Source organism: Mauremys mutica, chromosome 8, assembly GCF_020497125.1.
Source record: "Mauremys mutica isolate MM-2020 ecotype Southern chromosome 8, ASM2049712v1, whole genome shotgun sequence".
NCBI classification, from domain to species: domain Eukaryota; kingdom Metazoa; phylum Chordata; order Testudines; family Geoemydidae; genus Mauremys; species Mauremys mutica.
In genome coordinates this window covers 65,483,960-65,501,846 of record NC_059079.1, presented here as the reverse complement: position 1 = coordinate 65,501,846, position 17,887 = coordinate 65,483,960, and the positions used below count along the sequence as shown (strand labels likewise).

Genomic DNA, 17,887 nt, shown 5'->3' with positions numbered 1-17,887 from the left:
AGCACTCCAAAAACTCACTCTCCCCTCTTCCCCCCCACCACGCTCCCTGTCACACTCCACCTCACCCCCGCATTTGAAAAGCACATTGCAGCCACTAGAATGCTGGGATAGTTGCCCATAATGCACGGCTCCCAATGCAGCTGCAAATGCTGCAAATGTGGGCACGCCAGTGCGCTGGCAGCTGTCAGTGTGGACAGACTGTAGCCATGCCCCTAGTCTCTCTCCAGGATTCGAATACATTTGTTTCCATGGTGCTCCCAGCCCAGAAGAGTTTGAGTCTAAACTCAGGATACAGTCTAAAAACTCAGATTTTCAGCACAGTGACTCACTGTGCTACAGTATTCATCAGTTTACTCACAAAATTATAATCCTGAGGTACATTTAAATACTGTACAAATCACAATTTGAATTAAAAGCAGACTTTCAATTTTTATGCAACTAGAACAGATTTACAGCATATATTCAATAGTATACTGATAAATGCCATATGCTCCAACATCTGACATACCTAGGGTAAACCATCCTACATACAGACCAAACAAATTATCACAAACCTGGCAAAAGCAAATATAATCCAAACCAGTGTTTTAAACACCTTCAAAAGCAACTATAAAGTTGTGGAAGATTCACTTAAGTCTTCACAAAGGCCAAGTGGATGCACAGGTTTTTCTCTTCCCTAATATCATAGATTTCACAGAAAAAAGCTACATTAATAGTGTGCCATGAAAAACATCAGCTCTGTTAAAAACATGGCATTTAAATATTCTGCTAGTTCATGTGTGGAGAAGATCCAGAATTATGGAAAAGATTGGTTGCCCAATATTGATCTTGAGTTAACTGGCACCAGCTCTTGGACTCTGAGGCTGAGCTTGCTGATTACAAAAGAACTGATACTTGAGCGGGCGCCTATGACAATAATGGGCAAGGTATAAGAAGGGTTAGACTGAAGCAGGGGAGAAAGGAAAAGAATATAGGAACTTTTGGAAGTCAAGTCTCTCTTCTAAAAACCCCACAGGACTGTTTTCTTTGAGGTGGGAAGGCCTTCTTTTCCCTTCTCCCTATGCTGCTCTCCTTGGTTTAGTCTGCAGAGCAACCTCCTTGTTTCAGATGCCATGGGAGCAACTAAACTACAGAGACCAAGCACAAAACTCAAAACTTAGGTGAACCCACCCCTCTATCGCCATATCTCAATGCCAGAGAGAAAGTAGTACTACCAAAAAAACCCCTGGATTTTCTCTGCAGTGGAGGAAATGAAGGTCCACCTTCTTCTAAACTCTTGAGTATGTTCCTCTCTACCCCACTCTGAATAGTTTAGTGTCACTTAAGGCAGGCAGATTCTGATCTCAAGTAAATGGACCAGTATGCACATATTCCCAGCAGGATGGCAAACCAAAAAATCCTATGCACAGTGTTACATAACTTACCAGATTTTAGTACTGCATGGATTTAGCATATAGAGGTCCATGTTTTCTATCAGAATTGCTGATGTGCTCTAAATGGATAATAAAATTCTTAAGTTATGACAGGTAATAAAGAATTAAAGCAACATTTATTTCCTTTAACATAAATGAACTTTCAATCCATACTTCTGCATTTAGAGTGCACATATTATTCTAGGAATCAAATATTAAGTTATGGAACTGATTAAACAGGACAGCATGCAGAAGATAATACATCTCAGATCACATATACCTCCAGAGGATTAGTCGCTTATTAAATAAGCTGGCAAGATTTTACAGCACACAACATAACTAGCTTCCATAGAGTCCTATGCTAGGTAGATGTTTTCATGGAATTCCAGTATTTCAAAAGCCAAAAAAAGAAATACTGAAAAAAGGTTAGAAACACTGCCTTAGAAAACCAATGTTTTGTTTTAAGGTAAGTGTGGCTAGAACACAGTACAAGATCACATTTAAAATATGCACACATACACATTCATAACCCCAAATTAGTAAATAAAATTACCTTTGCTTCTGGATTCGCAGCAAGTATTTTGGCACCACACTCTACCGAGGCATAGTTATTTCTGTTTTTCTGAACCTTTTTTGTAGCATGCTGTCCTCCATTAGAGGATGGGTGCATCGATTGACCTGCAGACAAGATAAATTTTGTTGTTAACAAGGTAACGAAAGACATGTATGGGCCCAATCTTTTCAGAGCTGAAGAAAGTATTGTTATTCAACATTTGAGTAACAAAGCTGCAAGCTTCAACGTAAGCATACAAATTAATTCACTGTATGTGATCAGACTGTAAAAATAATGCTCTTTCCATAGAGCTGCTTTTAAGGTTCCTCTTTCATTTTTTATGTGGACCTTAGTAGTTAATTAAATAATGCATCTTGTTCCCATGTTAGTACTTCAGTTTGCCAATGCAGGGAAGCATTCATCTATATGAAACAATATCCTGCACAAGAATTTGGGCATGTTTTTTTAAATTGTTGACAAACTCCCAAAAGGGAAATTGGCAATTAGTTCTCGCTTCTCTATCAAAAAAGAGCACAATATTTCTAATAGATATTTCAGTGACTGGTACTCTATAAATAAGACAATGTAATACGTACCTTGTGTTCTTGACCACTAGACAGCTGTATAACTGTCTGATGTGAAGCATGTATGGCAAGGCTTAGGCAACAGTGATTACCATTACTCAGAATTCTCTGACTTTTGTGGAATTAGGCCACAAACAATTTTTTTTCCCATGTAATTTGTAGTAAATTTTTAAATATTATAAAAACCAAGACAGAAAAAGTAGGTATCTGAATGGAGGTAATGGCCACACACTCCAAAACTTTTTGGACATTTACACACATAGCTACATAACGGTGTGATAGACATGTTTTAGCAGCATTCATTCAGAAACTTCCTTTTACTCACAGGTGACAGAGCCAAAGGAAGGTATGCAGGGCATCCTAAATGAGTGTTGATAAAACTTTGCCATTATGTTTCTCTATATGCCATCTCTTTTACCAACGTTCAATAATACAAACACTTGAGGGTTTTAAAAATGTCACTAGGACTATTTTTTGTAGCCCTCCACCTAATGTCAAGTGTCTTAATTATTGAGGGAGAACTGCACAGATCTTAGGGACACCCATAAAAGCCTTTAAATATTAATTTGTTTAGATTGACTATATATGCCATGACTTTAAAATACAGTCATTGTAGGACATTTCTGGGCTAGAAATAAGCACCAGGTTCAATGGGAAGATAGGAAAATGTTCCCTTTCCCAGCCCTACAGGACTATGAGATCACTATCTTTAAAGTCTGACATTTCTATGTCCAGTTAAGGAGATACTTGGGCAGGACTAGCTGCTTCAGCATCAGGGTTTCTTCTGCAAAATGGAAGTCTGCCTAACAGTTTGCAATGAAATAGCGGCACACAAGTTCCAGCTGCTTTAATTAAAGTTGAAATTCTTGCAATTTTGATATTTATGAAATACTGTCAAATGCCAATGCCTTGCCATGTTCTGTGGGGATAATATTTTGACAGACAACTACACAAGGAAGTCGGTTGTGTTTCTGTATTATATATTTTTAGTACAGAAGCAGACTTTTGGTCTGCATCCTAATGCATTTACTTTTACTATTTAAATTTTAGACAAAGTTAATAAAAGAGGAAACACTGTAAAATATAGAAGTGGCTCGTATTTAGACCAAAGGAATTAATCTTGGAAATTACTTTTTTCTTTTTCTACTTCCATAACCTTCTTCTTCCACTCATCAAATGTTGGAATGTCTCCTGGGTCCTTTGGGGTTATTACTGATGTAGGGTCAATTTCTCCTGCTTTTTTATAGTCCTTCTGGGAAAGGAGAAAAAAAAATCAAGCAATATACAGGATTCAGGTTTTTAAGACAGCCAACATTAAATCGAGACAATACAATGAACTGCAGTGCTTTTTAAAAAGCAGATTCCAAATCAACATAATATTAAATGGGCAAGGTGGATGAGTTAATATCTTTTATTGGACCAACTTCTGTTGATGAGAGAGAAGCTTTTGAGCTTACAAAGGGCTTCTCTGCAGGTCAGGGAAGAGGAGCTCTTTAAGAGCATAAGAACGGCCATATTTACTCCTGAGGGCATTCTGTGCCAAACACTTAAAAATTCTGCATGCCAGGGTGTACTAGGTGTGGGCAGGCAGGCTCAACAAAGCAGGATCCAAGTGTGGAAGGGCTTAGTGTGGGGGGCTCCAGGTGCAGGTTGAGAGGGTTCTGTGTGGGGCAATCTAGATGTGAGCGGCTCAGTGGGGGATCCAGGTGCAGAGGGGATCTGGATGCCAGGGGCTTGTTGGGAGGTTCTGGGTGCAACGGTAATGAGACTCTGCAGGGGGATCCAGGCGAAGGTGGTTGGGGGATAGAGCACAGCAGGGGGGTCTGGGAAGCTCAGAGGGGGGTCCAGATGCTTGGGTGGGAGGGGGCTCAGTGGGCTGAGGAACCAGGTACAGCTGGTTGGGGCTCCGTAGGGTAGGGATCCAGGTGGCTCACTGAGGTGTTCCAGGTGCAGGGGGAGTAGGGCTCAGTGGGGGTGTGAAATGAGGCTTGGCAGGAGGATCTGGGTATAAGGGGATCTGGATGCATGGGGGTTGGCTGGATGGGAGAGCAGCATCCTGTACAGTGATCCCTCCTCCTGCAGCTAAGGAGCCATGCATGCAGGAAAGAGCAGAGAGGGAGGCTTTGCAGAGCTTCCTACAGCTGGGGGAGAAATCTGGAGGTAGGCCTGACCCATCCCCAGATGCCATGTAGGGAAAGAGGAAGTTCCGTCCTCTCCAGCCCAGCCGGGACTACCAGCTGAGGGTTGTATGACCCCTCTTGTGGCTTCCTTTTGCTTTCCCATCAGCAAGTCATATTTCTGTGGGGAAGCAAATAAATCTGCGGTGGACATAAATTCGGCACATGTGCAATGGCACAGAATGCCCCCAAGGAGTACATATTGGGTCAGACCAAAGTTATGAATTTAAGCTCCCAGGTCTGTCTTTTGAAGCTGTTGTGAAGTTTTCCTTTGAGGAGAACTGAGAGGTCAGACAGATGGATCACTTTGTTCACCCATGGGTGATAAAGTGTTTGTCTTATTTTTCTAAGAGAGTTCATTTGAGAGTGTAGCAATTGACTTGTTTCACCCGCAGTTATTGGGTCATTTTGTGCATTGGATGAGGTACCCATATGTTGTAATAGACATGTGGGACCCATGGTGTGATGGTACCTCCCATAAGGCTTTATTAGAATGTGTTTTATGCTACATATGCCATGTAACATATCTCTGTAAAGGTTATGATCTACTGAATGTATTGATCTTATTTGTATGCATGTATCATTTTTGTATTCAAAGTTATGAATGTTGGCTGTGTACTGGCTTGATTTCTAAATAACCTTAGTAGAGCATTTGGTCAGTTCCTGGAGAAAGGAATGTTGAAATTAAGTATCTAATCAAGAAACACTTAAAGGACAATGGATCTTGGGATGTTCCAATCCACAGAAGAACTCTACTTGGAGGTTCCAGGTAGCATGTAAACAATGGATGCTACCTGTAAAAACTGAGTCATGCATGGACATGTGACTTGCCCAGGTGACTCCTAAACGCCATCTTGGAGCTGGACTTTGCATAGGAGTGAGGAGGGGGTCTCCACCCACAAGAGAGTCTATTTAAACCCCTGGCAGACCCCTCCATTTTTGTCTTCAGCTGGCTCAAGAGAAAACCTCTCCACCCCACAGGATACTTGAAAGAAACTAGAACAAAGGACTGTGTGCAAGGGGTGTGAGTGATTGCTAGACCCAGGCTAAAAGGAGATTAGTCTGTAAAAGGGAGCATTCTGGAACTGGTGAGGATCTTATCTGTATTCAGTTTGATTAGACATAGATTTGCGCATTTTATTTTATTTAGTTTAGTGACTTACTTTGTTCTGTCTGTTACTACTTGGAACCAATTAAATCCTACTTTCTGTATTTAATAAAAATCACTTTTTACTTATTAAATTGACCCAGAGTATGTATTAATACCTGGGGGAGCAAACAGCCATGCATTCTCTCCATCAGTGTTATAGAGGGTGATCAATTTATGATTTTACCCTGCATAAGCTTTATACAGGGTAAAACAGATTTATTTGTGTTTAGACCCCATTGGGAGTTGGGCATCTGGGTGTTAAAGACGAGAACACTTCAGGCTTCACTGAAAGCAGCTAACAGAAGCTTTGGGGCAAGTAATTCAGACTCTGGGTCTTTGTTGAAGCAGACCAGTGTGTCTGGCTCAGCAAGACAGGGTGATGGAGTCCTGAGCTGGCAGGGAAAGCAGGGGTAGAAGTGGTCTTGGCACATTGGGTGGCGGCTCCCAAGAGGGTTTCTGTGATCAAACCAGTCACACATGGATCTTGAAAACAAGTGTATTATGGAGGTATTGATTATAGCAGAATGAAAATATTTCTGCAGGTTGCGCATCTGTTCTGGCAGGGTCTGGTGCCACTTTGAGTTGGTGTGTCCTGGTCTGTGGGGAGCTTGCTTGTGATGAGCTTGGAGAGGCTGGAGGGTTATTTGAAGGCCAGAAGAGGGGGTTCAGGAAAGATCTTTCAGGATGGGGTCCCCATCAAATATGGGTTGCAGTTTATGATACCCTGTAAGGGTTCCAGTGTGGGGTAGGTGACAGCTTGTGGTATGTAGTCAGAGGAGGTTTTTATTTCCATATTGAAGCAGATTCTCTCAGGATATTTGGGTGGCCTGTTCCATGATGCAATCTACTTCTCTGCTGGAATGTCTCTGTTCGGTGAAGACGGTTTTAAGTGTGAAGTTATATATCCCACACTTTCACCTTGAAGTATATTCTGTAATATCTGAATGCCTGGCTGTAGATAGATTTCTTGATCTGTTTGAGGTGGCTACTGGATCTACGAAGGCAGATGTGGTGATCTGTGGATTTCTCATATATAGTAGTCTGGAGGGTTTCATTGTTGAAGCTGATTGTGGTGTCCAGGAAGTTGATGCTAGTGTGGGAGTGTTCTACAGAAAGTTTAATGGATGGATCATGGTGGTTGAAGTCCGAGAGAATTTAGGTCATCTGTCCAGAGGATGAAAACATTATTGATATATGTGAAGTATATCATTGATTTTGTGGTGCCTTTTTCCAAATATTCTTCAAGGTGACCCATGAAAATGTTGGCACATTGGGGAGCCATCCTAGTACCTGGTGCTGTTCCCATGGTTTGGGCAAAGTGTTTGTTGTTTAATGTAAAACTGTTACAGGTGAGGATGAAAATGGGTGAATTTGGCAATGTGCTGGAGGTGGATATCTGAGGGTTGTCCATTATCTTGTAAATATCTGAGAAAGGCAGCTATGCCATCATTGTGAGGCATGTTGGTGTATAGGTAGGTGACATCCATGGTGCAAAGGACAGTGTTCTGAGGGAGGTTGTTAATGTTGTGGAGTATCTGGAAGAATAGGTTGTGTCCTAGAGGAAAGTGGCCCTTTGTGTGGTGAACAGTTTGAAGATGGTTTCTATGGGCCTGCCTGGATTCCCTGGTTTGTATATCTTGGGAACACGTAAAAGGTGTCTGGGTTGGATTTGTGGGGGATGAAGTTGTAGAGTTTCTCTTGCAGTGGTTTGGGGAAGGATTTCATTATATCCTCAATTTCCTGGGTAAACTGTGGTGTGCGGTCTTCTTTGAATTCTTTGTAGTAGGTGGTGTCGGACAGATGTCACTTGGCCTCATTAACATAACCATGGTTGAGGACTACGATGATGCCTCCTTTGTCTGTTCATTTGATCACTATTTGGTGGCTGGATTTCTGGGTCTGTATAGCTGTCCTTTCGGCAGTGGAGAGATTGTGGTGGATGTGATGTTTGTTAAAGATTTCACAGTCAGTCAATTTTTTTCCTGACGCAACATAATGATCAAGAGTGTGATTTTGTCTTCTCTGTGATGTCGTCAGATAATTCTTTTTTCTTATGACTGTCAGTCGGGACATGGTAATTGTGGGTGGTGTCGCCGTTGTTGTGAAAGAATTCTTTGAGGCAAAAGTCAGTGGAAGAACCCATAGTTCTCCCCATGTTTAGTATGGTATCAGGTTCTGTGGCATCACAGAAGTTCAGTCCCTTGGAGAGTATAGATAGTTCAGCTCTGGTTAGAGATAATCTTCATAAATTCATGATGTTGGGGTGTTGTGTAGTGCTGTGTGGCAGGTCCTTGTGCCATGGTTTCTCCCAGAGATGGCTTTGTGTGGGCTGTGCAATTGTAGACGATTCCACTTTTTGTGTTGGATGGCTGTTAGGGGTTTTGTTTTGTTTTTTTAAAATAGTTGTTTTGGGTTTCTTGCATTATTTCCAAGTAACTTTTGCGACTTTCTCTTCCAACAGTATCTGCCCATTTTACACAGAAGAACGGGGCAGTACAGGGGAGAGAAACCATTTTTTTTTTTAAATATTGAAAAGAAAGTGCTTTTTCTGCTGCAAACAACATTTGTTTTTTCCCCTTTACTGTTCTCCCCATTATGAGATACAAGACCCTCGTTTGCCATCATCCTGGGCAGCTCTGTACAATTTTTTTAGATTTGAATCATCATCTGTATCAGTCCTTCGTCCTCTGTGATGAAGGATCTTGGCAAGATCATTCAATGACCTAACTAGTGAAATCACATCACACAAGGCAGTAACCTGAACTACAGCTCAATCCCTCAAATGAAGGGAATACTAATTCTTAAAGCAAAGAGGGAAATGAAAACCTGATACTTAAAACTGAAAAAAGCAAGGGGGGAAATGAGTTTTTGAAGAAATCTTTGAGGCAATATACGTATCAAAGCAGAGGAAAAGGCAAAAAGATAATTTTGAAATTTAAACACAACTCCTGGATAGTTCCTTAATTATGGGTGTCCTGGCAGAATATTTCAAGTTATATTACATACCTCCCTTTTCAAGTTATCTGAAGCATTCAAAGCAGATTTTGCCTTCTTTGGCCCATTTTCAGTTGCTGCGACCTTTGACTCAAAGTCAGATTTAGTCATCTTTCCCTTGCCATGTGAAGAAGAGATGTTCTCTATATGCTGACCCACAAGGCTGAAAAATACACAAGAATATTAGAAGCAATAAAACATATTAAGCAGTTTTAGAATCTTCATATAACTACATTTAATATACTACATATGAAATTGTACACAAAAAATGGATACAGAAGCAAGCAGAGCAGGTGAATGACCATGTTGCAAAGCCAGCATAGCAAAACACATTGAAGTTATTTTAGGCTCACAACACTCACCTCTCTGGTGGACTGACAAAAGAGGAAGGCTCACTCTGAGGGTCAGCCTCAAGTGCCCCACCAATATCACAGTCAGGTTCTGACTGCTCAGCTTCACTAGAGCTGACTACAGGGATATCAGCACGGGAATTTTCTATTGCACTGAAGGGAAAGAAATAACATGCTTTTTACCCTTCTGGTATTAGAAGTACCCTGCTAATCAAAGAGGTAAGTTAATGAAGCTATTTTGATAGAGAAAAAGAGAGAATACATATATAATACAGTACCATGGAAATGTCAGTCATAGATCTTGTAAGTGGATGAAGGGAAATATAATGCTATGTCACTATTTTGCAAGTGTAGTCTCATATTGCTCACATCAAGGATGATCTATTTCCCATCTATTCCATTTGCCATGGTATAAGTAGCAGCACACAACGTTTGTCTTATAGAAGGCCCAGGCCCCAGCTCTCAAGTCTCCACTAAGACATCTTATCACTCTTGCAATAGTTATTTTGTAATAGTAATGGAAAATTCAAGGGGGAAATTGGCTCTTCTGTCCAAACTTTGCTTTGCTTGGGCTGGGGGGAAGGAAGCTGTAACCAGCTCATTTGTGAGATTCTCAGGGTGAGCCTTAACCAACGCAACTTAGAGCTGCCTGACTGGCTGTAAGTTTCACCACTGGTGTTGGATTCTTCATAAACCATACATCAGCGGAGGATATGTACAGCTGAACAGAGCACTGTCATGCCTCTTAAGCCAGGAGGGGATGGCATGAAAAGACACAGGGCCTGGCAGCAGCACATGTGTGCTAGCATACCATTCTCCTATACCAGGGGAATTCTCTGCTGACCAAATGATGCTGCATTACAGCCCCTTTGTAGCCACTGTGTAAAGGGGCCACAACTGGGCTACAGAATCTGTCCTTGTGTCTTGATTATTTCCATTTCAGTCTTCAGGAAGAAAACCTGAACTTGCTGGGTCACACAGATCCTAAAGCAACAAAAGGCCATAGCTGCCTTTCATCAGAGATGAAGCAGGAAAAAAAAATGGAGAGAGAAGAGGGAACAAATGAATTTTTGATTTGTTCCTTTTCTGTCTACATTCATACAAGGTAAGAGTACACAATGGTCTGTAACAGGGGTTCTCAAACTGGAGGTCGGTACCCCTCAGGGGGTCGCAAGGTTATTACAGGGGAGGTCAAAAGCTGACAGCCTCCACCCCAAACCCTGCTTTTCCTCCAGCATTTATAATGGAGTTAAATATATAAACAAGTGTTTTTAATTTATAAGGGGGTTGCACCCAGAGGCCTGCTGTGTAAAAGGGGTCACCAGTACAATATAGTTTGAGAACCAGTGGTCTATAAGCTATATTCCCTCTAAGGTGCACGCCTACGCAGGAGACAACCAAGGGCCGCACACAAAATTAGCAGAGCCGTGCAGGTGTGCACGCTGCACTCGGGCATGGCCATAGGTGGGCCTAGAAGATGGGTGCAGGGCGAGACGCCTCTCCCCAGCTCCCCCAGTCCCAGGGCAGCTGCAGCGGGGCAAGACGCCTCTCCCCGACTCCCCCAGTCCCGGGGCGGCTGCAGCAGGGCAAGACGCCTCTCCCCGACTCCCCCAGTCCCGGGGCGGCTGCAGCGGGGCAAGACGCCTCTCTCCCCGCCAAGGTGCTGTAGCGGGGAGAGATGGCTGGGGGGGGGGGGGGGGAGGAGGAGTCGTCCTCTCTCCCCGCCGCAAACCCAAGGCAGCCTGCACCCGAAACTCCTCATCCCCAACCCCATCCGAGAGCCCTCCCCCCTTTACCACAACCCTCTACCCCAGCCCTGAGCCCTGAACCCTCACACACACACTCCAAACCCCTCGGCCCCCTCCCGCCACACATCATACCTCCATATTACTGCACACAAAATTCATTCCACAATGGATGGGAAAAATTAGAGGGAACGTTATCTATAAGGGTGATAAATCAGAACGAAGAAAAGCCTTTGCTCGGCCTCTCGTATATCAGAACTAGCAATCTTCACCTGAGGCAATACAAACCTTGTCACACCAATATTCTGACACTGGGCTGCAAAATGCTGTCCCCTCCCCTACCCCCTCTCCTCCAAAGAATAACAGCAGGTTAGCAACCTACAGGCTGAGTTTTTCCATTTGCCACCTGATGCTACTCCTACAATGGAAGCAGGAATAGGAAACAAATTAAGCAACTTATTTTGGCACCTTTCAAATGAAAATGCTAAATGGGAGAAAAAACCCAGACATTCAAAAACTTATTCTTGGCCATGCGCAAAGGGATCTGTCTATCCCCGCGAGTACAAAAGGAAGACTACTACTAATTATCTTGTTTAAGAGATTGATTTTACCAAACAGGTTCATTTAGGATTTGTGTTAAATATGATCCTTAAAACCAGGGGTTATAATTACAAGTTATTCGGTCCATTATATTAATAGCTATTTCCTTTAAACCCCTTTTGGTGGCAGAGCCAGGTGAATCACACCTTTGCATTAAACCTCAAATTCAGATGCCAAGGTGTAAAACCTAACTTAAACATATTAATATTAAATTGATCTGCACATTCTTGACCCTACAAGACTGAGAAGATGAATGATCAGAAACAATGTGAATATGAATAATCAGTAATTCAATAAAATATGGTACAAATATTAACTGAAAAAAATCTTAGGGTATACCTTAACTTCATTAGCCACAAATGAGATTTTTTTTTCCCCACAGAAGATATACATGTGTCGTTTACATATATGAAAGAGTAGCACGAACACTAGGCACATGTATTTTGTCCTGTTTAGTCATTTTCAAATGTAAATTGTTAAAAAAAATTACTACAAAACATGTGCACATCATTTGTTCACACTGAGTACTAACTGAAACGCAAGTCAGAAAATAAAGAGTTTATATAACCATAAAATCTCCCATCTTACTCAGATGGGAACTGATTTTTTCTGAAAGGTTTCCAAAAATATTCGTCTTTTGGCAGAAATTAATCATGAGCAGTTTCATGTCCAAAAGGAACAACTTTTAAGTTATTACAGAGTAAAAACAGGAGTTTAGATGAAATGATTCAAGTATGTTTGTGGTGGTTGTAATGTCTCAAACTAACAGAAGCAGCTAAACAGGCAGTTCGCAACTCAAAGCTCACAACAGCAAAATAAGATAGCTATACAACTTTTTCTTTAACATCTTGGACTATAAAAGTTTTTGCTAAACTTCCATATGTTGTCTATGATTGAACATATGCTTGTTAAACGTCCATTGCCACTTTAAATAAAAGTGTCCATACAGAAATTAAAATAGGTATAAACATTTTTCTGTTGATTCAAAAGGTTTTTAAGTGAAAAGAAACATTCACCTTCTCTGGTCACCCTGTTCCTTCTTCCCTTATTTATTCAGGGAAGCCAATCCAAACCATTTGAAAATCATGAATTAGGCCCCATAATATCATTGCCTAGCCCTAAAAATGACAAGATTTTAAAAAACATTTGTTTTAAATTTGCCTTCTCGTTTCAGCCTTTAGGGCTCACTTTTTCCAGCTTTTCCCCATCCATGAGGGCTAGAAGCTTTTTTAATGAAAGGTGAAAGTCTCATGAAGTTATATGGCTCCATGAACTAAGGGTTTAAGAAGCCCACTAAGAGTGCTGCCAGCTCTCATGATTTGTACCATGAGTCTTGAACACCACTGGCAAAGAATATCAGTGAATGCATCAGTATAAATAGGCCAATTAGGGGACAAAAACTGTAATGGAGGCATTTGGGTTTAGGATAGAGCATAAGCTCTGAAACCCCACGAGGGGGGTGGATGTCGGAGTCTGAGCTCCAGCCTGAGCCCCAGTGGCTACATTGCCATTTGTAGCCCCACAGCCCGAATCAATTGACACAGGCTCTGAGACTCTGTGCTGGGGCTTTTTTATTGCAGTGCAAACGTATCCTCAGACTTTACGTAATTTTTTTTTAAAAACTGGCTATATTTAATGAGTCCAATTTATTCTGATTTTCCTTTAATCTGTCAATTTAATGACAGTGAGTCAGGCTTAATTTGTTCTGTACTGCCTAAGTACTGCAGCAGAGATTTTTCAGCAAAATTATTAGCTGAGCATTGTTTTAAGATCCTGATGTGTCTGAGGAGAACTTTGCAAGAGAAGTCTAAATTCTTATGCTAGGGGTTGGTGCTCTGTAATTTTACACAACTTGAATTCTATAGAAAGCAACAGAGTCCTGTGGCACCTTATAGACTAACAGAAGTATTGGAGCATAAGCTTTTGTGGGTGAATACCCACTTCATCAGACGCATAAGGTGCCACAGGACTCTTTGCTGCTTTTTACAGATCCAAACACACACAGCTACCCCTCTGATACTTGAATTCTATAGTTACCTTCAACTTTTTCTTGTTATTTTCCTGCATTTTGTGTCATCACAGAGAGGGCAGCAGAGTGATGCCTCTGTGTTCCAGAGGTGCCCTTTGAAGAGACTGCTTCAGAGCCACCCAGCCACTGATAACCTAGGCTATGATCCACTGGGAGCCTCAGAAGCAGTACAGGCACTGCTGAATTCTTTTAAATGAAGATGTTTTGAGACCCCATTTAAGGGGGAAAAAATCTCCTGCTGTCAGAGCAGAGAGTTTAGGACAGCCCTGTTGCTGCTGGTGGGAATAACAGAATTCTTAGAGGCTTATCTCCTTAAGGGACAAAGTATAGCCCAGCAGTGAAACAGTTCTGGCAAAGACATGAAAGCCTATTTGTGAGGGCTAGTGGCCTTTAACAGGGAACAGATAAAGACATGTATTTTTCAGATATACTATGAAGTGTATATAGAATACAGTTAGCAAGCTTACTACTGTGAAAGGAAAAAAATATTTCAGTTCTTAGTATATATCACTAGGTTGATAATCAACATTGACACTTCAGGCAAACAATGCAGGAAAGGTGCACTGCAGAAGTGGTACAGTATATTGAAGTAGCCTTGCTATCATAAATCAGTATGTAGCAAAACTAGTAAGAGTGTGGTAGGCTGAAGTTTACATAGTAGCAACAATAGTTTCCCCCACTGTAAATCAATGAGAAAGCTGTTGCCATGGAGATTTTGAAGAACTGATTAAATACTTTCAGATGGCATTCTCTAACAAAAATGTATAGCTATGAGAATGCTATGGTACTCTTGGCAAGCAAAATCCCAACACCTACACAGTATTACAACCAATTCCTCATGCCTAGCAATTTAGAAGGGCCACCTATTTGGGGAAATACTACTTATTGCAATAAAGACCAAAATGGTAACAAAATAAAAGGCTTACTCAGGCTGCGAGACTGGAGAGATCTCTGAGGTAGATGAACTGGAAATGTTTTCAATGCTTGCTGCTATGCTAGAAGAAGCTTCATTTAAGTCTACTGAAGGTAGTGTCTCAACCTGAGGCAGACTTAATTCACCCATTTCTGTAGTCTGTTTAAAATATTAGAAATCAGTGCAAAATTTATATGACTTCTGGTAAGTGAGATGTAAATGTACATTTCTCCTGTATTTCCATAAAACATACATCTGAATTACTGATCTCTTCAAAAACCAAATATGCGCGCGCGCACACACATACACACATGAAAGTAAGAATCTGACACCATAAAGCAGGGGTAGGCAACATGTGGCACATGTGCCAAAGGTGGCACACAAGCTGATTTTCAGTGGCACTCACACTGCCCGGGTCCTGGCCACTGCTCTGGGGGGCTCTACATTTTAATTTAATTTTAAATGAAGCTTCTTAAACATTTTAAAAACCTTATTTACTTTACATACAACAATCATTTAGTTATATATTATAGACTTATAGAAAGAGACCTTTTAAAAAGGTTAAAATGTATTACTGGCGCACGAAACCATAAATTAGAGTGAATGAATGAAGATTCGGCACACCACTTCTGAAAGGTTGCCGACCCCTGCCATAAAGGAACATTGGAAAAGTGGTATAAATTCTTGTTTTGGTGAAACGTATTAATTTTTTTAGAAATATAGCATTATTAGGAAAAATTTCCTAATTGTAATGTTGGGTATACAACAAAAATTGCAAATATGTCCCAAAGTAGCATTTAGTGTCATGTATGTTGCTTATGAATGAAAGCATCCAATGTTCCTTTAAAATTAAATTAAAATGTAGAGCCCCCCAGAGCAGTGGCCAGGACCTGGGCAGTGTGAGTGCCCCTGAAAATCAGCTCCTGTGCCACCTTCGGCACACATGCCATAGGTTGCCTACCCCGATCTAGTCTGAGCTGCTACATAACACAGGCAATAGAATATCACCAAGTGACTCCTGTTTCTAGCCAAACAAGTAGTTATGTGCTTGAGAATCTTTTAAAAAGACATCCAATCTCAACTTAAAAGCTTCTAGTGATGAAGAATCCACCACATCCTTGGTAAGTTGTGCAACAGTCAATTACCCCCACTGTTAAAAATTATACATGCTGGAATTTAATAATAAAATGTGTTGGTGTGACGAACTGGGAATGTTCTTAATGTTTTCTCTGAATACTGTGTTGGTGCCTCAGTGTCCCCTCTGCAGTTCTTAATATCTAGGTGGTGGAATAAGAGTGTGTGATTGCTGCAGAGGAAGGGGCCAGTGCACCTAAATGCCTGACACTGTCTCCTAGCAACTGATGGCCTGGGCCCCTCCCCTGCAAAGGTGCCAGCTGAAGGTGTTGGAGACAAAGAAGTCAGGTGACCTCCTGGCCCAGGAAAGGAGCTGAGCAGAGAGGAGGGGCTGGAGGGGTTGTTAGTTTGCAGCTGGCTGGGGACGAGGAGTGAAGTGCAGACGTGGGGGTCTGGCTCGCTGTCCCCCAGAATGGACCCGTCCGAGGGGTCCCGTTCGCTGTACCTACAAGCTCTGTTTTAGACCGTGTTCCTGTTATGGAATAAACCTCTGTGTTACTGGCTGGCTGAGAGTCACGTCTGACTGCAAAGTGGGGGTGCAGGACCCGGTGGCTTCCCCAGTACCCCGCTGGGGCGGGCTCGCTGTGGGAAGCGCACGGAGGGGCACATGCTGAATGCTCCAAGGAGAGACCCAGGAGGTGAAGCCATGTGAGCTTCTTGCCCTGCAGACAGTCTGCTCCAAGGGAGAGGAGGCTCCCAAAGTCCTGACTGGTTTGGTGGGGAGCAGTTCCAGAGCATCGCCCAGGGACTCCGTGACAGTTGGTCCTTGTTTTTTTTCCTCCCATATGAAAAATGACACCTCCAGCAGCTCTGTGCCCAATATCTCCATGCAAGTAAAATACAATATAAATAGTTATAAAACCTCAACACACAAATGAAAAGCTCAAACCCATCAAATGTTTGAAAAATGCACCAAATGACAAATGAATGAAAAAGCTTGCCTGGTCTTCTTTTGTGCAGTCATCAAGTAAATCAGTTTCTCCAGGATAATTGTGTATATTTGAGTCCACATGTTCTAAAGACTCTGTTCCAATGGGCCTGCCTGTTTCCTCCTAGTGCATTACAAAGTAAAGAAACAATTGGATAATAAATATTCATACCATGCTTGAATTTAATCTGTGTTCTACTAAAAACACTTTCCCACTATTGGTCTTGAGACAAACCTTGGGAGTATTTTACCTTTCTAGACCTGAATTCTAGATCCAACAAAAGAAAACAAGCTGAGTTATGGAACATCCAAAGACATGTCTTACACGCTAATGTATATAAGCTAAATGCTCTTAAATCCTTGTCTGTACAAGAAAAGTCACACCAGTTTAAGTCATTTTAGTTCAATTAATGGGTTTGCACAAAAACACACAAATCAATTTAACATTTCCTTAAGGCCTGGTCTACACTTAAGATTTAGATTGATATAGCTACAGTACTCAGGGGTGCGAAAAATTCACATCTGAGCACTGTAACCATGCCAACCTAATCCTGGTGTAGATGCAGCCAGGCTGACAGAAGAATGCTTCTGTTGATCTAGCTACCCTCACTTAGGAAGGTGGTGTTTCTACAGTGATGGAAAAACCCTATTTGCTACTGTAGGCTACATTTACACTATGGAGTTATGCTGGCACAGCTATGGTGCCATAGACATGCCACTCTAACGTGACCTAAATCTGTTTAGCTTAATTTGACACAAGATAAACAGACTTAAGAAACTGTTAAGACTGTTTAAGTGTGTCTGTTAGGGGTTTGTGTCCGTTCAATTAGATAGATTTAAACTGGTACAACTTCTCAATATATATATGCGGGAAGTTACACTCTTGGCTGGATCGGTGAATGATATCTGAGAAATTGTTTACCTATAGTTGCAGTTCTTTGAAATATAGTCTGTACATATTCACAAGCTCAGGAAATGCATGCCCCTCATTGTATAAGACCCATTTGAAAAAAATCAGTGATTCTGAAGGCTAAACGTACTAAATGTCTGAATACCCAAGGACAAGCAAGGCTATATGATGAACTGCAGCTCTGAACCCTCAATTGATTAAAACAGACTCCAGAAAAGGAGGAAAATAAGTATGGATCTATATATGAAATTAATCTTGCACACTTTCAGGTAAGTGACTTCTCTCAAGTATTAGCTACTCAGATCCCCACTTCTGAAAGATTAACTAGCAGAAATTCCTCTAAAAGGAGGGCTAGTCAAACACTGCAAGATTGTCCTCCTGAATTGAGGAGTTCTGGAGACCCAGTCA

General features: G+C 41.6%; 1 protein-coding gene across 3 annotated transcripts in view; it reads right to left on the bottom strand.

Annotated features, from left to right (window-relative positions):
- SUCO (SUN domain containing ossification factor) overlaps positions 1–17,887 on the bottom strand; it is a 96,624-nt gene that overhangs the window by 47,742 nt on the left and 30,995 nt on the right. Inside the window, exons 3-9 of one of the 3 annotated variants that reach the window (XM_045027956.1) lie at positions 16,583–16,693; positions 14,521–14,666; positions 9,233–9,373; positions 8,883–9,033; positions 3,681–3,798; positions 1,966–2,090; positions 1,425–1,492 (exon numbers count right to left, since the gene is read on the bottom strand). In XM_045027956.1, coding sequence (XP_044883891.1) covers positions 1,425–1,492; positions 1,966–2,090; positions 3,681–3,798; positions 8,883–9,033; positions 9,233–9,373; positions 14,521–14,666; positions 16,583–16,693 — 860 coding nt within the window. Of the gene's footprint in view, positions 1–1,424; positions 1,493–1,965; positions 2,091–3,680; positions 3,802–8,882; positions 9,034–9,232; positions 9,374–14,520; positions 14,667–16,582; positions 16,694–17,887 lie in introns of all 3 variants that reach the window. The other 2 variants (XM_045027955.1, XM_045027957.1) reach the window with 2 other exon arrangements.